This window comes from Prunus avium, chromosome 3 (assembly GCF_965620075.1).
Source record: "Prunus avium chromosome 3, drPruAviu1.hap1.1, whole genome shotgun sequence".
NCBI lineage: Eukaryota > Viridiplantae > Streptophyta > Magnoliopsida > Rosales > Rosaceae > Prunus > Prunus avium.
Genome location: NC_142286.1, coordinates 39,227,761 through 39,247,592, shown reverse-complemented (window position 1 = coordinate 39,247,592; position 19,832 = coordinate 39,227,761). Strand labels below are relative to the sequence as shown.

At 37.7% G+C, this 19,832-nt stretch overlaps 3 protein-coding genes across 4 annotated transcripts; all 3 read left to right on the top strand.

Moving 5' to 3' along the window:
• Positions 1 to 944: 944 nt before the first annotated feature.
• On the top strand, positions 945 to 7,882 carry LOC110755586 (ATPase E1-E2 type family protein / haloacid dehalogenase-like hydrolase family protein). Its single transcript, XM_021956848.2, has 11 exons — positions 945 to 2,045; positions 2,510 to 3,867; positions 4,096 to 4,206; positions 4,303 to 4,579; positions 4,813 to 4,901; positions 5,001 to 5,109; positions 5,204 to 5,422; positions 5,527 to 5,652; positions 6,142 to 6,240; positions 6,537 to 6,728; positions 7,035 to 7,882. The coding sequence occupies exons 1-11, from the start codon at positions 1,647 to 1,649 to the stop codon at positions 7,629 to 7,631; spliced, it is 3,576 nt and encodes a 1,191-aa protein (XP_021812540.1). The 5' UTR covers positions 945 to 1,646; the 3' UTR covers positions 7,632 to 7,882.
• A 2,547-nt stretch (positions 7,883 to 10,429) lies between these two features.
• On the top strand, positions 10,430 to 11,639 carry LOC110767741 (uncharacterized). Its single transcript, XM_021971414.2, has one exon. The coding sequence runs from the start codon at positions 10,562 to 10,564 to the stop codon at positions 11,417 to 11,419; it is 858 nt and encodes a 285-aa protein (XP_021827106.2). The 5' UTR covers positions 10,430 to 10,561; the 3' UTR covers positions 11,420 to 11,639.
• A 3,305-nt stretch (positions 11,640 to 14,944) lies between these two features.
• LOC110753195 (phosphoglucan phosphatase LSF1, chloroplastic) lies at positions 14,945 to 18,973 on the top strand. 2 transcript variants are annotated; one of them, XM_021954070.2, is made up of 10 exons: positions 14,945 to 15,363; positions 15,478 to 15,584; positions 15,757 to 16,216; positions 16,345 to 16,416; positions 16,568 to 16,689; positions 17,100 to 17,315; positions 17,451 to 17,556; positions 17,801 to 17,913; positions 18,230 to 18,374; positions 18,657 to 18,973. In XM_021954070.2, exons 1-10 carry the CDS (start codon positions 15,061 to 15,063, stop codon positions 18,774 to 18,776), a joined length of 1,764 nt encoding a protein of 587 aa, XP_021809762.2. In that variant the 5' UTR covers positions 14,945 to 15,060; the 3' UTR covers positions 18,777 to 18,973. The 2 variants fall into 2 exon arrangements, with proteins under 2 accessions (XP_021809762.2, XP_021809839.2); XM_021954147.2 differs by lacking the exon at positions 14,945 to 15,363 and having other exon boundaries at positions 15,741 to 16,216.
• The last annotated feature ends 859 nt before the right edge of the window (positions 18,974 to 19,832 follow it).

Genomic DNA, 19,832 nt, shown 5'->3' with positions numbered 1-19,832 from the left:
ACCCACTCGGGTCTACCCGCTGTCACTCGAGCCACCTGTCTCAAGGTGAGATTTCCATTTTCCCACCATGAGCCATGGCCCCGAAGGCTTCAAGCCTTTAAGGAGGGAACCGATAAGACTTGAGACTTAAGTTAAACTTAACAACCTTTTTTAGTTTCTAATTATATATTAGAGCTTGACACAATTTCAACTAATTCATATATTCAATTCATCATCTGTTGAAATAAATACAAAATTCAAGTGTATAAGTGAATATTATTAACCACTTAAGCGACGAGCATCTGAACAATAACAGAAGTTTAATTTCTTAAAATTGATTACTTAAGCATAAGTTTCTGTTGTTCCAAGCATATGTAATTAAGCTGCAAGCTCGTAGACAAATAGATGACTAGGCAGATCCCTCACCTTTATTTAATTTGTAATTTTGGACCAGAAGTTGAGATTGAGAACAACATGGAAGGACACAAGGAAAACCGTGTCAAGTCAAGCTTTAAATTTTGTGCAGTTGTGCAGTTGTGCAGGTGAAACCGTGAAACCATGGAACAAAACAAAATGTGCTCAAAATAACTATTTCAACAGAAAACGACGTCGTCCAAGACGCCCTTTCCTTTTTCGTTTTTTTCTTCTTTGTCCGTTTTGTCAGCATAAAATTCTTTTGTAATTTTTTTTTTCTTTCCCAAAATGAAATAATTAAAGAGTAAAAGGAAAAAGGAGGATAAGGAATTGTTTTGTTTGCTTTTGCGAAGGGGAAGGGGAAGGGTCAAAGAGGGAAGGACCCAGCGGCGCAATCAGCCACGTGTGCGGCAAAGATTGAGAACGATCTTCATCTACCTTACGTCATCTTTCATCGTCTACAGACTCGAGACTCGAGTCGCACTCGTTACGGCATGATCACCTGCTTCGCCTCCTATTTTTACCTATGTATATATATAAAATATATAGATCTCTCTTCCCCTCTATGTCCCCAGCTTTTGCTTACTAAAGCGGCAAAGCTAACTACTAGTACTACTCATACAAAGCTCACTTTTTTCATTTTACTCTCTCTCTACATTTGAGCTGAAACCAAACAAGCAACCACAAGAAAGAGATCTCTGCAGCCTGGAAATGGAAGTAAGGAATTTTCGGAAACACAACTTCTTCTAGGGTTTCCTAAAATTCCCGTCCTAGTTTTAGCTCTATAGCACTTGCAATCTTTGTTTTAAGTTAAAATCATCAGCCTTTCTTTGCTTTTGCCTTTTTTTCTTTTTTTAAATAATTAGTCTGTGGGATCAAAATGGAGCTTTAAGATATATACTTTGCTCACCGACTTTGTGTCTCTGGCTACGCAAGGCATTCAAAGCTCTTATGTGTCGCTCAAGTTATGATCTTTTAGCTCCTCCAATGGTTTTGTCAAATTTGGGTAGATTGTGTTAATTATCTGCTACTCCATTGGCCTAGACTAGTAGAGAATTTGTTTTGATTGGTCAATGTGTTTGCTTAACTGCGGGTATATTGACTGCGCAATGGTGGAAATTTTGTGTTTTGGGAAGTAGGTGCGACTTGTTTGGTTGGTTGGTGATTTTCCCAGAAAGTGAAAGAGGAATGTGGATGGAAATTTGAGTGGGGAGAGAATTTAGTGACTGAGTTTGAGGTGCAACCTTGCAAAAATGACAGAAGGGCGGAAGACAAGGCGTGGGATACATTTTAGCAAACTCTATTCGTTTTCGTGTATTCGATCTACTTTTCATGATAGTCATTCCCAAATTGGGGAAAGAGGGTACTCAAGGGTTGTGCATTGTAACGACCCTGATAATCCTGAGGCACTTCAGTTGAGAGACAGGGGAAATTATGTTTCGACTACCAAGTATACGGCAGCTAATTTTATTCCCAAGTCTTTGTTTGAGCAGTTTAGGAGGGTTGCAAATATATACTTTCTTGTTGTAGCTTGTGTTTCATTTAGTCCATTGGCGCCTTTTAAAGCTGTTAGTGTTCTGGCACCCTTGTTAGTGGTGATTGGAGCTACTATGGCTAAGGAAGCTGTTGAAGATTGGAGGCGAAGAAAACAGGTAATTATCTACATGTCAATGCATTGCACCGTTGATTTTACACGCGATAGCTTAAGCTTATTTAGTCATTTTTTAATAACTCTGTAAAGAATTTGGAGTATAATTGCATTAGAATTATGGTCCTCAATTGTAACTCTCTCCCGCTGGGGTGGGCAAGGGGGGGCAGCAGTTTAAAAGAGTAAAAGTTAATCAGACAATCAACATATATTTTTGTTAATGTTTTGCAGGGAAGGTTACAACTTACATTATGTAGTCATATTTGTTGCAAACGGTCTTTTGAGCATTTGTACCGATGGAGATTGTGTACATCCTTTTAGTATGTATTGATGCTTACTGTCTATATCCAAAATGGTTGCAGCATAATTGGAAAGAGCAACATTATTAGGATACCTTCAAATTAATGTTTTGATGTTTATTTATTTGTTTGTCCTAATTAAGTTGGCTATATCTTGAAATGGTTTCAGGATATTGGGGCAAACAATCGAAAGGTTAGAGTTTATGGTAGGAATTATACTTTCTACGAGACCAGATGGAAGAAACTCCGAGTTGGTGATCTTGTGAAGGTGCACAAGGATGAGTACTTTCCTGCTGATCTGCTTTTGCTTTCATCGAGCTATGAGGATGGGATTTGCTATGTTGAAACTATGAACCTTGATGGAGAAACCAATTTAAAATTGAAGCATGCATTGGAGGTGACATCCCATCTTCAGGATGAAAATTCCTTGGAAAAATTTAAAGCAGTGATCAAGTGTGAGGACCCGAATGAAAATCTGTATTCATTTGTTGGGACTTTGTACTATGATGGCAAACCTTACCCACTTTCCTTACAACAGATGCTCTTAAGAGACTCTAAGCTGAAAAACACTGAATATGTCTATGGTGTTGTTGTGTTTACTGGTCATGACACGAAAGTGATGCAGAATGCTACAGATCCTCCTTCAAAGAGAAGTAAAATTGAGAGGAAAATGGATAAGATAATCTACATTCTTTTCAGTACTCTGGTTGTGATAGCCTTTGTCGGATCTGTCTTTTTTGGAATTGACACTAAACGAGATATCAGTGGTGGAAAGTATAGAAGGTGGTATCTTCGTCCAGATCATACCACTGTGTTTTATGACCCCAAAAGACCAGCACTTGCTGCTTTTTTCCATTTCTTGACTGCCCTTATGTTGTATGGATATCTGATACCAATATCTCTGTACGTATCAATAGAGATCGTGAAGGTACTACAGAGTATTTTCATTAACCAAGATCAGGATATGTATTATGAGGAAACAGATAGGCCAGCTCGTGCACGCACGTCTAATCTGAATGAGGAACTTGGCCAGGTTGATATGATACTTTCTGACAAAACAGGTACATTGACATGTAACTCCATGGAGTTTATTAAATGCTCGATTGCAGGCACTGCTTATGGCCATGGTATGACAGAAGTGGAGAGGGCACTGGCAAACAGAAGGGATGGACTGCCTAAAACTGGTGACATATCATCTGATGTACTCAGGGATACAAGTGATGTTGTTGCCTCTGGAAAGTCAGTTAAGGGTTTTAACTTTAGAGACGAACGCATCGTGAATGGCCAGTGGGTCAATGAACCTCGTTCAGACACAATACAGAAATTCCTACGGGTTTTAGCGATGTGTCATACAGCCATTCCAGTTGTGGATAAAAAATCAGGAGAAATAACTTATGAAGCTGAATCGCCAGATGAAGCAGCTTTTGTCATAGCTGCCAGGGAGCTTGGCTTTGAGTTTTTCGAAAGGACACAAACAAGCATATCATTGCATGAGTTGGATTTTGAAACTGGGAAAAAGGTTGACAGGTTAGCTCCATCTGTACTGTGACCTGTTTATTTTTACATTCAGGCTCCTTGTAGTCTTTAAGCAGCTGGAAGGCCATAACAATTACAGCATGCGTATGTATGTGCGAGCTCATGCATACATGTAACTAATTACTTATTTTAGTTACTTACTACAACCTTTGCTTTGTACAATATATATGTGCGAGCTCATACATACATACATAATGTGACTAAGTTTCTATATCCCAGGGAATACGAGCTTCTTCATGTCTTAGAGTTCAGTAGTTCGCGGAAAAGAATGTCAGTAATTGTAAGGAGTCCAGAAAATAAATTATTGCTCCTTTGCAAGGGTGCAGACAGGTTAGACTCTTGAATTCTCATGCTTACAGTTCACCGTTTGAAGGTGCCAGCAGGGTCTGTTGAATCCATGATTTTCATTTATCTGCATATGTCCAGTGTAATTTTTGAAAGGCTTGCAAAAGCTGGGCGGCAGTTTGAGGATCAGTCCAAGGAGCACATTCATAAATATGCTGAGGCAGGTTTACGAACTTTGGTGATTGCATACCGCGAGCTCGGTGAAGAAGAATTTAAAATATGGGAAAAGGAGTTTCTGAAGGCCAAATCTTCTGTCACCGAAGGTCGAGATGTACTGGTGGATGGGGTTGCTGATAAGATTGAAACGGATTTAATTCTACTTGGTGTTACAGCTGTTGAAGACAAACTGCAAAAGGGGGTGAATATTAAATTTTGATAGCATCTGTGATAAGTCTTTTCACCTGTATTCGTTTATGCCCAATAATTGTTATTATGTCCTCCCTGAATTTAGAGCCCTGTACAATTCAACACTGATGTGAATTGGAAGTTCATATCAGAAGAACAAAACTATGGCATACTTTTATATTCATAAGGGATTGTTTGCGTTCCTAGATTAATAATTCCATACTGATACTGTTCTCTGGGACGCAGGTTCCTGAATGTATCAACAAGCTTGCCCAGGCTGGGATAAAGATATGGGTATTGACTGGGGATAAGATGGAAACTGCAGTTAACATAGGGTATGTCAGCAGTTTTAATGCTAGATTATATCTTCTGCAAATTACATATTATAGTTATTTTAAATTTTTTGTTACTAATAGTTTTTGTAAATTTTACAGGTATGCTTGCAGTTTACTTAGACAAGATATGAAACAGATTGTCATCAGTCTTGATTTGCCAGATATAAATGCCTTGGAGAAACAAGGGGATAAAGATGAAGTTGAGAAGGTACAGAATCCTAAAGCAAAAAACCATGACATTCTCTTTTTCCTTTATTTTTCTTTTGCCCTCAGGTAATTTCTGAAACCTTGATTGTTATAAGGCTTCTCTTGTAAGCATAAGGAAGCAAATTGGAGAAGGTGTTTTGCAAATTAATCAAGCTAAAGAAAGTTCTAGCCCAGCTAAGTCATTTGGCTTGATAATTGATGGAAAGTCCTTGGAATTTTCACTCAAGAAGGATGTGGAAAAATCGTTTTTTGAACTTGCAATTAATTGTGCTTCTGTTATATGTTGCCGTTCTACACCCAAACAGAAAGCTCTTGTAAGTATCTCGCTCATGAGCATGTCAATCCAAATTATCCAAGTTTTTTCATATGGCCATCTGCTGGCATCAAATAATCTGATAGAACTATTAAATATGTGCAGGTTACGAGATTGGTAAAACTTGGAACAGGTAAAATAACACTTTCTGTTGGTGATGGTGCAAATGACGTTGGCATGCTTCAAGAAGCTGATATTGGAGTTGGCATTAGTGGTGTTGAAGGGATGCAGGTGACTGTATTTTTAATCTGATTTGTACACCTTTGCAAGATTTCCAATAATAATCAACATAGCATGCCTTCAATCCGAACTCCTCTGGGGCTGCACAAATGTGGCATTTCACATACATATTTTTTCTATTCTTCAACATCTTCAGTGCATGCTTGTTCTAGTATTCTATTTTCTTTTAATATATTCACATGTTTATATTGCTTGTAAAAGATTTATATGCCCGGATTTCTGTCAAAGTAGTAAAAGCTAGTGTTCATATTGTATGTCTGTTTCCCAGTGGTTAGTAATATATATTTGATCTGCTGCTGGTGGAGAAATTAATTTTTCGGCATCTTATGAAAGCCGTGAGAATAGAGAATATATATGTCTATCACACTATTTACCAATAGTTGTTTATTGTGATTTTTGGTCTGACAGCTCTCAGACGTGTAAATTAAAAAATTTATATTTTACACCCAGCTTCTGATTCCTTTTGATTCCTAAACGCAGGCGGTAATGGCCAGTGATTTTTCCATAGCTCAATTCCGTTTTTTGGAGCGGCTCTTGCTTGTACATGGGCACTGGTGCTACAGGCGCATATCAATGATGGTAAAACATGTTTCTTATAATTGTCACCAAAAAGAAAAATTAAAAAGAAATAAATAAAAATGCTCTTCCCTCAGTAAGTTGAGGAACCAAAGCCACCCTTTCAAAGTAGACAATCGTTGTTTCTTTTTAATCTTTTGGCTTTCAGTTTCCTTCTTATTAGCATGATTATTGCCAATAAAATTGCGTTGTAATTTGTAATATGTTTTGCATAGTCTGGAGGCTTAGGCAACAAAGAATCAACGAATTTATGCATGCCCTGTTGATAGGTGCCATTCTATTCTTTTTGGCTAATGCAGATATGCTACTTCTTCTACAAGAACATTACATTTGGGTTTACTCTGTTTTGGTTTGAGGCCCATGCTTCTTTCTCTGGTCAACCTGCTTACAATGATTGGTACATGTCATTCTACAATGTCTTCTTCACATCACTTCCTGTGATTGCTCTTGGTGTTTTTGATCAGGATGTTTCTGCACGACTATGCCTTAAGGTATACAATTTTTCTCTTTTGAAGAGCTTAATATACTAATAAGGAAAAATGAATGGGTATTCAGGGGGTAATAGATACTGAACAAGCTATAGCTCTAAGGTGACAGTTGACTGCAAAATCATGATATATTCTCTATGTTACTGCTATATAGCTTGGCGTTTGGTAATTAGAGTATTCCATTTTAAGAGTTCTGTTAGCAATTATCAGCTCTAGTAGCATGTGCTTCATATCTGTTAGCAATTATAGTCCTTGAAGCTTTCTGGAGCTACGAGAGTTATTTATTGTTCATTCTTGTTCTGTTGACAGTATCCCTCCTTGTATCTGGAGGGAGTGGAGAACCTCCTCTTCAGCTGGACCCGTATACTTGGTTGGATGATTAATGGCGTTTTGAGCTCCATAATTATCTTCTTCTTTACCACCAATTCCATGGTTGGCCAGGCTCTCCGTAGAGATGGTAAAGTAGTTGACTATGAAGTCCTAGGGGTCACAATGTACACTTGCGTAGTGTGGGTTGTAAACTGCCAAATGGCACTCTCCATCAACTACTTCACTTGGATCCAGCACTTCTTCATCTGGGGAAGTATCGCCTTCTGGTATATATTCTTGGTGATATACGGTTCCGTCTCACCGAATGTTTCCACAACAGCGCACAAAGTTCTCGTGGAAGCCTGTGCTCCCAGTCCTCTGTATTGGCTGGTGACCCTCCTCGTCGTCATTTGCACTTTGCTACCGTATTTCTCATACCGGGCTTTCCAGACACGGTTTAAACCAATGCGTCATGATGTAATACAACAGAAACGATTAGAAGGTTCAAACCATGATGAGACTTCTGGCGAGTTGCCTCTGAGAGTGAGTAGCAAACTAGAGCACCTGAAGCGGAGATTGAGGGCTAGAGAATTGTGAACAGCCAAACCGTAGTAGTAGGGTAATGAACTTATGTGATCAGATGAGGGAATAGTTGGTTGTTTGTTTGTGTATATGTTTGACAGTTTGAGAGAGGCATTTGAAGTGTAAGTTGGGGGCAATGGCCAAATGAATATTGTAATGGACAGGACATGTACTTTGTATACCACTCACCTCCCTTGTAGGTTTAGCCATGTAAAGCTGATGATATATCAAATTATAAGAAAACAAAAAGAAGATCCAGTTTGATATCCCCATGCCATGTCCCAATTTTTAATCTTGCGAGTTGCACCCATTAAAGTGAAGTTAAACCAGCAATTGCTTGCTGCAGCCTATGTTTTTTGCACACTAAACTAACAATTAAACCATGATTAAAATGATGCAGAGATTAAAAATTAAAAAGATTGATAGAGGGTGATTACTGCAAATCCAATCCCACTAATTTTGCAGATCAACATTACAATCAATATATAAGATATCAAATGGAGCTGGAAGGTCCACCAAGAACATAAAACTAATTGCATTAACCAGAGGAAAGTTAACCCACGTGGTGGATTATTAGTTTATAATTAACAACACTAATACCTCCACAAAGCAAAGCCATTAAGAGACCCTTAGCATGCATTTAGCGTGCAGTACGGATGCGTTTTATTTGAAAGGCTCAAGGCTGGCCAGTGGCCTGGCTTCAATTGTTTATTGTGTGAAACACAAATTGCTAGTCTGGCTGGCATGAGGAGAAGGTCAATTTGCTGCTACTGCTTCCGCTTTTCAAGTAAGAACTTTCTGATCAGCACAATCTTTTTTCCAAGATACTTGTGGCAAATGGTTTGTTGTTCTTGTAGCCGGAAGATATAATCACTTTCGTGTTTTTCACGTTATTCAACGGATTTCATAATAATCTATAGAGTGCTTCATTTTCCTTAATTAAAAAGACTGAGAAGGCCTTGACATTCAAGACCAATGGATGGCTTCTGCCTGAGTTCAAGAGTTTTTTAATGTTTGAATATAATTAAGTTGGACTTTGGAACTTTCGTTCTTCTTATTTAGGGTTTAGGTATATTGTCACTTTTGAAATTACTAATGAAACGAGAAATTGAGTAATACTACTACATGTATGATGTATCGCATTTGCTGATCATATCTCTCGTATATGAAATACATGTTGTCGCACTTAAACAGTAATTAAACAAGACTTGCAAATTAATAATGCGGGTTATATCTAGCCACGTGGCTTTTCTACTAATAATGTGGGTTATATGAAGTGTGTGCATACGTATGTATAATGTATGCTTAGACATGAGAATCAGTAAACTCTATACACATAAGGTCAGCAATTAGGCGACACATTGAATTGAAATTGATATTAACATAACCTCAAAAGTCCACACTAGTAGTCGGCTTTTTTTTCATTTAAATAATAAACGTAACTTTGGCATGGCTTCATGTGGCTTCTTGTGTTTCAAAGAGTTTTTTTTTTTCCCATCAATTTAGGCCAAATTGCATATATAATAATAATAATAATTGCATATTGAAAATTGATATTGCTTCCAAAACAAGGTTATCTAACTTATCCTATTCTGTTACTATCCCCATTATTAATTTCCATGTCACTTTTATCAACGGCTCTGCTGGTTTTCCGGTGCACGATTTTCCTTCTAGAAGTCTACGGCCCCACGGGGTTCGCATGGGGTTAGTTCTAGAACCACCACGTTTCAGTGATCTGTTTGAATACTGCTTCTTTCATTCTTTTTGTCTATCAAACCAAAGAAACTAGGGCAAGTTTATCTTATTTTATTAATTTGTAATTAGATTAGAAAGAATTGAATTGAATTATGTTATTTTATTTTATTTTATTTTTCTTTATTAAATATTGAACCCGTCAAGTCTTTTTAGCTTGTTACCACTTAATTGTTACTAGTGTATTAGTACTTCTCTTCTCAATATTAAAAGGATTTTAAGTTTGAATCCTCTATCACACGCTAGTAAAAAATTATATTTATAACTCGTGCAATATATAATATCATAATTAGACAAGTTGAAAAACAAACTCGAAAATTATATTGCAACAAACACAAGATAAGAGTGTAAGTTTTAACATAAAGAGACGTTTCAAAATTAAAGAAAATTGAGAAAGGGACTTTTAGTGACCATTTTACAATGTTAACAACCTAATAACTTTTTTTTTTGTTGATAAATAGTGATAGAAGTTTATTAGATCATCAAACGGTCACAAAGAGTATAAAGGAAAAAATAACTGAAAATGGAATCATCACAATAGCAATATAGGACATAGGCAAAACTTTCCCGAGTGATATGAGCTAACTAAAAACCTAAAACGATCTAGAAAGAATCACTCCCAAAAAAACAATTTTTCTAAAATTGATAAAATTGAGAAGAAAAAAAAATCAGATTCATTATATTAACTTGCCTATTTTGCTTTGTTTGTTTCCCAATCCAAATAAGCATCCAACACTAACAAGAAATTGTTGATTTATTTCCCTTTGTCTTTTTGTGTGGCAAGATATTGCCCTTTTTGGTGCATCTTGCCTTTGTATCCAGACACGCGGACACGTTCGTGGGGTAACGACGTCAAGCGTGTGAAATTAATGAGCGATAAGAAGGAATAAGGAAAGTTTACCAACACGCTCACACACGTAACACCTTAGAAACAAGAAAGAAACAAACTTATGAGAAGCCCAAAGACTCCACCGTTAATAATGTCACAACTTCATTTAATCCCTAATTACTTATTGATTTAATTATCACCTTACTCCGCTCCTGCCCCACGTTATATATCTAATCTCTCTCTCTCTCTCTCTCTCTCTCTCTATATATATAAGCATAGAGGGAAAACCAACTTACTCACAACCCTTCTATTTCTCCCCCACAGCCAAAAACAAAAAACAAAAACAAAAACAAGAACAAAAAATATGCAAGACGACGATTTCGAACAGGGACTGGTCTGTCCCAGCTTCAACAGCTACGCCTCCAGCAAACTTGCAGACGTCGCAGCCAAAGTCTGCCGAGAGTTCGACCACCTCAATTTGCTCGACAAATCCAATAACTCCGCTGAACAGCAAGAACACGATGATCATAGAAACGACGACGTCGACGACGACTTCGAGTTCGTCTCCTTTCAAAGTACCGGAAGCCAGGTATTCTTTGACGACAACCAGATCGGTCCCGTTTTCCCCGTATTCAACCGCGACCTTCTGCTTGACAAAAGGCAACGAGATCTCGCGGCCGCCCCTAATAATAAGGCGGTTGCAGAGGAGGAGGATGACGACGATGATGCTGCTCTGCCGTCATCGTCGTCCTCCGACGTGGACGAACTGGATGCTGTCCCACAGGGGACGTACTGCGTTTGGAAGCCGAAATCCGCGGTGGCACAAGACGCTCGCTGGAAGTGCAAGATTAAGAGCAAGTCGACCGGAACGTCGTCGTCTAGGCGGTGGAGCATAAGGGATTTGCTGCGGCGGAGCAACAGCGAAAGCGGTAGCAAGGACTCGTTTGTGTTCTTGACCCCTTTGTCGTCGAGCTCCAAAAAGGCAGCAGACGAAGAAACCAAGGAAATTAAGAAGAGCTCCGGGTCCGGGTCAGGGCCTGGGCCGAACAAGCCCAAAGGGTCGAAGGCGGTGTCGATGGCTCACGAGGCGTTCTACGTGAGGAACAAGACGGTGGCCAAGGACGGGTATAACAAGAGACGGTCTTATCTTCCGTATAGGCAAGACCTCGTTGGGTTCTTTGCTAGCGTCAACGCCATGAGTAGGACCTTCCCTGCTCTCTGATTGGCAGGTGCAGGTTCTAATCATAGTTTTGTCCTCACTATAAGCTTAATTATAGTTTTGTTTTTTTCTCCGAGCATATCTAAGTTATAGTTTTAGACGACTGATGCTTATTTTGCCTAATTTTGGACTTAATTTACTTCCCGTACATGTACAGGTTAGTGTATTTGAGTGAGTTTTAAGTTAATTGATAGTTCAGATCAATTTTATGGGTTGTATTTCATTTCGGCATGAATTTAGTCTTTTTGGCTTGGAATTCTTTTTGTTTGACAGACGATATTGTAAACTATATAATAGACTACGACAATAAGAATCAAACTTGAGTGCAAAGGATAGATTTGCATTAAGGTTATTGTAAATTTGTTAGCAAATCTTCTCTTGTTCTCAAAGCTCATGTATATCTATAATATTTTTGTTACTGTCCACATATATGATACTTTTTGAGTTATGATATTGGTAGAATTATGAACCCCTAACCCTAAATATAGCCATTCATGTATAAGATTCCGGCACATCAACGATTAATAATTATTCGTGCATGTAACTTTTCGAGTCCCAATTCAAACTCAAACTCCGATTCAAACTAGCCACACCTTGATTAGGTGTAGCTATTAACTCGACCTACCGGCCACACTTTGACTGGGTGTTGCCATCAACCGGACGAACTTAGACTCAAACTATAGCCTATGAATCTTCCGTTACACACAAACCCAAATAATTAACTTTGATGTGGACTTAGCTCCACGTGTAGCCCATTATGTGGTGGCCCCATGTGAGGGGGCGTGTTGAAGAATATAAAGTCCCATATCGAAAACTTGACTGAATAAACTACAACTTATAATAAGTGGTTCCACTCCTAATAACACCAAGGCCTTTTGAGATAAAACTCCACACCTACTAAGCTTTGTGGGCGGCTAAGTTGGAGACAATATATCTGAAATTTAACATTAAGATTGCTTTTAAAAATAAAAAATAAAAGTTATACGGTGAAATTGGCTTTTGAAGTATATATTTGGGTGTAATGTAAATGTAAACAGTTAAAAGTTGATATATTTGTAAAAAGTCAATGAGAAAAAGTGAACAAAAATCTTACGCAATGCCTTGCTCTTGAGGCAGTAACTACTCAATACATATGTTGTCTCATATATAAGGCTTGATTTTCAATGTTTATGAATTGCCGCAAATTTGGATGGTAGCTAGCTAGCTTTAGGTTGCGCAATAAATTATGGCTCGATTATGACGCAAATGCGCACGGTGTTAAAAAAACGACATTTGGAGGGGACAATTACAAAAGCGAAAGAAAATAAGAAAAAGGTCATTACAAAAGGCAGAGAGGTATTTGCGCGTAATTACGTCGTTTGTGCTCACATCCACACCAGCACTAACGAATAATAAATTATATCAGTATTAGGGTTTCAATCTTAATCCGAGAGACAGTGAAATGAGAATGCGATGAGTGATTCGTGAAATGAGGTTCGAGTTTTGTTGTGCTCTGCTTAAAATTGGAGGGACCACAAACTACAATTAAATTGATGGTGAGTCCGGTGCTGGCTGTCATCGGGTCCCAGACTTTTTTCTCTGTTGTTGGCCTGCCGTCTCTCTTTTATCCGAGTTTGAATCATTCTCTCTATAAATTAGATTAATTTATAGTAATTTAGATTTATCGTGTGCATTCAAAATATAGTATATGGTCGTCGGTCCAAAAATAAAACTTGTCCCTGTTGAAAAATCAGAATATTTTTCTAGCTTGAATTCTATTCTTTGAACATTTGTCCAACTGAACTGGTTACGCCGCTGCTCTGCTGCTGTTATTTTCCAATTCCGCCACTTTTGCACTAATGTTGGAAAATCCGAGAAAGTAAAAGCCGGGATCTTCACTTCAGACCTTCAATCCTGAAACTTTTGTGGACAAAATGGGAACACTACGCAAGCAAGTTGACCTAATTTTCTGAGTGCAAATCTGCCAGCTGCTAAGCTCTGAGAGCCCCATTTTGCTCCATTCACACAAATAATTGCTCAAAATAATCAAAGATTAAATGATAATTAGTGTTTGGGTAGCTGATTGGCTCCAGAATAAAGTGGGTGTCTCCATCCTTTGAATTTTCAGACCAGTTTACTGGTTGGCAGTCCTCTCAAATTTCAATCGGGGGTTTTTGCATTAATTGGCCACCATAGAATACCAGGATACCAAAGGTGGCGTCCCTCTATGTTTATTAACAACATTAATGGAAAATTGATGGTTTAACAAATTAATAAGTATAGCCAAATTTGCCATTAGAGTTTAGCCCGATAAAAAATAATGACCTTGACTTGTAGACTACTAGACTAGTGGTCTCGAGTTCAAACTCCATTCATTTAGTTCCTCTATGTTTGATTAATACGCTTTGTACAAATCTCATTTGGTTGTTGGGTCATCGGTCTCATCTCAAGCTGAGCTAGCCATGTCCCGATTGACAGTTTCAAAATATGCTTTGAATGTGAATTCTCAGAAAAATACTTTCACCTACCTCACCTTGATCTTGTTGACATAAAATAAAAGAAGAAAAAACAATGTGAAAATGTGAAAAAAATTAGGAGTGTGTATCAAGTTAACTTCATTTGTGGAACATGCCTGGAAAAGCACATTATATTATTAACTAACGCCTAAAATATTATTAATTTTGTGATCCGAGAGGTCAGGATCGTGCTTCGCAATACAACGGCTTGGAAATTGTGCACCATTATATATAACATGTACTATAGGGCTTCGAAAAGCCTTTCTTCTTGTTGATCAATTCCATTCTAACTTATATTATATAATTGGTCTTCTCTATAAAGAAATGTTTTTATGGGTTGAGTGTAAAAAACCTTTTTATGACATCCCAAGTGACATTTCAAGGGACTCAATTTGCTATTAATGTGATTAAGTTATCTCGGAAGATTGCTCGTATAAGAAAATTTATAAAAATCAACAAAAAATATGTATCGTATCGTAGGAGATAGATAAATCGTATCAAAAGATGATGAATATCACTCTTCTTATAATCTCTTATATCATGATAAATTAGACATTCTCGTACTTTTCAGTCTCATCACTTTGTCAAAATGATGATGTAGGGATGAATTACCAAAACATTGATTCATCCAAAATGCTCATAAGGAAAAGGGTCATTTGCTGTCACAATTGGGCAATTGTTCCATGCCACATTTTTAGATGTTTTGCTGTCCACTCACTAATCTAGTCACTCAAGTCTGCAACTTTACCAAAATGCCAAAGCTAATTGGTTGGATACATTGAAAGGTCAAGGTTCTTCTAAAATAGTCTGATAAGTTCATCAACGGTCAGAAATGCATCGTAAAATATCTGGCGGGAAAACATATTCCCATGCTTCTCGTGACTATTCGTGATTGATCTACGCTCGTTCATCATCAATTCAAAATTACGATACTTTCCTTACACAAATCAACGTCATCTTTTGTATGGGCCATGAGTGGTGCAAACTTTTTTATACTCATCCGACGTGGCACTGCAGATATCCGGAAACGCCAAACAAACAAAAAGCGCTGGAAAGCTCGTAGAATTCAGCTGAAGCTTCCAGCACATGATCTGAAGCTCCATTTCACACTTTGCAACAGAAAAAAACTGTCTGGAATTCCTCAAGAACATGGTCACTCTGCAACTGCCGAGTAGCAGAGCTCTCGATCCTTCATCTCCGCCGTTGCTCCACGGCTGCTCCTCCTCCTTTTGGGGCGGACGCGTGTCTTTCATAAATGGCCGTTCAACGATGAGTCGTCCAGAGAAGCTTCGCTCCAATGGCGGAACCGTTAGGATTCTCGCGATGTCCAACAGTTCGTCATCATTCAAGATGAACTTGAATGAGTACATGGTCACTCTCGACAAACCGCTCGGAATTCGATTCGCGCTCTCCGTCGACGGCAAAATCTTTGTCCACTCCCTCAAGAAAGGGGTATTTCCGTCCGCTCTCTCTCTTCTTTCAACAAAAGTTCAGACCTTTTGGTCTGACTGATTCTGTTTCTCTGTTTTGATTGGTTTATTTGTTTTCTTGAATTCGATTTTTCAGGGCAATGCGGAGAAGTCGAGGATAGTAATGGTGGGTGACACACTGAAAAAGGCTGGTGATTCGTCTGGAGAGAGGCTTCTTGAGGCCAAGGACTTTGGTGATACACAGTATGCTATTAACATTTTGCATTTCATAATTTCATTGAATGAATTTTGGATTAAATGTCCCAATTAGCCTTTGAAAAAATTCAATTTTGTTTGTGATTTCGCTGCGAAAGATTGTCAGTTCATTTTTGTTTTTGTTTTTGTTTTTATTTTTTTCAGTCTTTGGTTTCTTCAGGAAGATGCTCACGGAGAAAGCAGGATCTTTTAGCCTGGTTCTTGAGAGACCACTCTCACCTTTTCCAATTCAGCAGCTGCTTCTTTTGAATGATCTTGATAATCTTTTCAATAGAGGTCGAGTTCCTTTTGCCACTTGGAACAAGACTGTGTTGGCTTCAAGTTTGCAATCAGCTACCGAAAACACTGGGAAGTCTGGCTTTGTTACGTTCTCCTCAAAGTTTCTAAAGTCACAAGGATGGAATTTGTTGAATGGCCAAAATGGTCGTGTTCGATCACAAATGCAGACGAATACTCTTGCCCAACCCTTGAGCAAACTTGTTTGTATATTTTCTGAAGAGGAGTCGGAACATGGAGAATGGGCTCATGGAAATTTCCCACTTGAGGAATATATTAAGGCACTGGATCGCTCTAAAGGCGAGCTATACTATAACCACTCTATTGGCATGCGCTACAGTAAGGTGTGATATGCATCAAATTCTTTGACTATATACTTGTACTGAATAACTTTTTGTTCTTTCGATAGCATAGTTTGTATGAGTTGGAATTTTCGTTGACTTGCTCATTCATTATGTTTTTCATTTGTTAGATTACAGAGCAAATATATGTTGGATCATGTATACAAACAGAAGATGATGTGGAGACATTGTCCAATGTCGCGGTGAGTGCTGTTACACCATGTATTTTTATGCAAAAGAACTTTTTTTTGGTTGTTGTGTCATTGGAAATTTGTAGTCTACATACGCATTGTGATATTGTATCAACTTCCTTTCCATATCTCTCTTTAACTTCTATGGAAATTCTTCATACAGGGAGTCACTGCTATACTGAATTTCCAAAGTGGAACTGAGACAGAAAATTGGGGAATAAATTCCAACTCAATAAATGAGTCGTGCCAAAAATTCAACATTCTGATGATCAACTATCCAATAAGGTAAACAAATAAAAAATTCTGTACAATCTTCTATTTATTGATGATATAAATTTGCTAGATCTTCTTTTGAAGTCACTTCAAATCATGGAGGTTGTGCATGTGCTTGCTTCTTGTGGTTTCAACAATTGTTTAATCAAATATTAATCAGGAATAATGTTAGCACTTCTGATGAATTATTAAATTTCAGCATCTGACTAGTTTCTGGACATTTAGCTTAAATGCATTAGTAGTGTCATGTACTTTCAACCAAAGAAGGAATTAAAATTAATTTAGGATGATATTCCTCATAATGTAATGCAAATTTCAGAAACGGAAAGGACTTTCTGAATGTGTCAAAGGGTAATGCTTTAGTTGCTTATAACTCACTAGCTAGACCTCATAAAATGTTTGAACATTTTTATTTTTGGCAGGGAGGGAGATTCTTTTGATTTGAGGAAGAAACTACCATTTTGTGTGGGCTTATTATTACGCTTATTGAAAAAGAATCTTCGTGTTTTTGTGACTTGTACGACTGGTTTTAATCGGTCTCCTGCTTGCGTAATAGCATACCTGCACTGGATGACTGATACTTCCCTTCACGCAGCTTATAATTTTGTAACTGGGTTGCATTTATGCAGGCCTGACAGGTTATTCTCGTTAACCCTCCTCATTTTTTGAGTTCTATACAGAATGAAAAGAAAAAATTCCCTCGCTTGTGACTGACTAATCAAAAGAAAGAAGTCACTTATTGTGATTCCGGTATTCTTGAAATTTTTATGCAGACCGGCAATTGCTTGGGCAACATGGGATCTTATAGCCATGGTGGAAAATGGCAAGCATGAAGGACCTCCAACACATGCTGTGACATTTGTATGGAATGGGCAAGAGGTAGTTGACAAGTTCAGTTTCAATTCAAGTATATAATGTATACTTTAGCAGTGGCGATGGTCATTGAATAAATCTGAAGGGACAATGAAAGAAATTTCTTTCGCAATGCCTTACATGGCCTAGGACTAGTTCTGTAAATAGTTTTTAAGCATGTAGTCTTTAAAGCATATTATACCTTCTATATTTGAGCAGTAATGGAACTACTTTGTGTCTGTTGGTGCTTCGTCTCTGTCTCTTTTTACAGGGGGAGGATGTAACCTTGGTTGGAGATTTCACTGCAAATTGGAAAGAACCAATTCGGGCAAATCACAAAGGTGGATCACGATGGGAAGCAGAAGTTAGACTTTCACAAGGAAAGTAAGTGAAAAAGCATTGTATTACTTATTTTGTTATTGTCAAAGGGATCAAAATACGAGACCTGATGCCCTTGGTTAACTCCAGTGCTTGAAAAACTTGTAAAGCTGATGCATTGTGATTTCTATTTTTCTTAATTAACTTTATCACTTAAACCTCAGAAACACATTTAATATGCATATGTGTAGAGTTAGAGTTTTATACGCATGAGTTTTTTGTTTAATTTTTTCAAGTTTTCTTAGACTAGCTAATCTGGAAGTATCACATGATGAGTTTATCTAAATTTCGTTTTAAATGGTATTATGCTCATGACCTGCAGGTATTACTACAAGTTCATTGTTAATGGGCAATGGCGGCATTCGACATCCTCCCCCTCTGAAAGGGATCAAAGTGGAAATGTCAACAATATAATCATCATCGGTGATACTGCCAGTGTGAGACCTTGTGTTCAACAACAGATAAAGGTCAGTCATTGCACTTGCGCATTTCTGTTTCGTCAATTGTTTTCATTTTGATATAAATTTAAACAAGTATTAGTACATTAAATCTCTGGACTTGTTTTCTCTTCCAAGAAGCAGAAATTGGACTTGTCCAGTGCGTATGCTTCCCAAAGGATAATGACACATGATGTGCTATTCGGGAAAGATTGATCTTTCTCCTTTTATATATCCTATGATGACTATGATCACTTCACTTGTGGGGGGTTGTATCTCCAATTCTGATGGCTGTTTTGACTTTTTTGATAGGATGTGAATGTTGTGAAGGTGATTGAGAGGCCACTGACAGAAAATGAGCGGTTCATGCTGGCAAAAGCTGCTCGTTGTGTTTCATTCTCTATATGCCCAATTAGACTAGCTCCGAAGTAGATGGCTGGTGATTTCCATCATACGGTCGTCGTCTTACATTTTTCTTTTTCTTTTCTGAGGCTGGTAGTTTAGAACATATCATGGAATTAGTTTCCAAAGTAAAAGACATTTTCATAATTGTAACTTGATTCGATTCTTGAGGTGGTTCTGTATGATGTTCATAAATTGAGTTGGTATTTGCACTTGCAACATCTAAAGAGTTGGTAAGTATATCTTATGTTTAAAATGCAAGCCAGGTTATTTTCTTACGATGGGCCCTTTTGGAGGGTTTTGCACCAGTAGTAGTAGAACTAAGAAGAACAGTATCAAAACAGAGACGAGATAGACAGAACAGAGAGATTGATTGTGCCACTCCACACCACAATCCGGACGATGGATGAAATTCAAGCCAAAATGAATAGTGGTCTCATTTCATGCCTGCCTTAATAAGATTGCATAGAATGAAGTGTACGTTTGTGCTGCGTGCATACACGTTTGTGAATGAGAATGTCATTTATACCATGTCTTTATGTCATTTTGCTCTTATTTATAAATGTATATATATTATAGATGTATATAAGTATTTGTGTGTGCTCATGTGTGTGTATATATATATATACTAGCCCGCCAATTGGTTTTTTTTAATTTAAATTTTTTTTAAAATTTTTAGAATTAAGAAAAGATAACATGGGTAGTTATGTTCCACTGAGAGGTGGGTAGTTTATCTGGGGCGGATGCCTCCTAAAGATAACATGGGTAGTTATGTTCCATAAAAGTAGGATCTATTATCTGATTTTGTTTTTAAATTTAATATTTTTAAATATGAAAAAAATGTGAAGTTACCATATTATAAGGGTAGTGTAGCTGAGCCCATATATCGGGATCGGGATTAAGGCTTTGTTGAGTTGTAGCCTTTCTTTGCTGGTTTCTACTTAGCTCACGGGTACTTTTTGTGCTGATGTGAACTGGAAAATCAATTTGTTAGTAAGTATTTGTAGTCCAACACAAATCATATAATTTGTAGTTCATGGGTAAATTGAATGGTTTTAACTCAGCAACTCAAACTTTGGAGAATCG

Bases quoted from the DNA above. Each gene is read 5' to 3' on its own strand.
- LOC110755586 (XM_021956848.2), top strand. From the start codon at position 1,647: ATGACAGAAGGGCGGAAGACAAGGCGTGGGATACATTTTAGCAAACTC. The intron at 3,868-4,095 runs GTTAGCTCCATC...TCTATATCCCAG, and splicing joins ACTGGGAAAAAGGTTGACAG to GGAATACGAGCTTCTTCATG. The intron at 5,110-5,203 runs GTACAGAATCCT...GATTGTTATAAG, and splicing joins ATAAAGATGAAGTTGAGAAG to GCTTCTCTTGTAAGCATAAG.
- LOC110767741 (XM_021971414.2), top strand. From the start codon at position 10,562: ATGCAAGACGACGATTTCGAACAGGGACTGGTCTGTCCCAGCTTCAAC.
- LOC110753195 (XM_021954070.2), top strand. From the start codon at position 15,061: ATGGTCACTCTGCAACTGCCGAGTAGCAGAGCTCTCGATCCTTCATCT. The intron at 15,585-15,756 runs GTATGCTATTAA...TGGTTTCTTCAG, and splicing joins AAGGACTTTGGTGATACACA to GAAGATGCTCACGGAGAAAG. The intron at 16,417-16,567 runs GTGAGTGCTGTT...TTCTTCATACAG, and splicing joins AGACATTGTCCAATGTCGCG to GGAGTCACTGCTATACTGAA.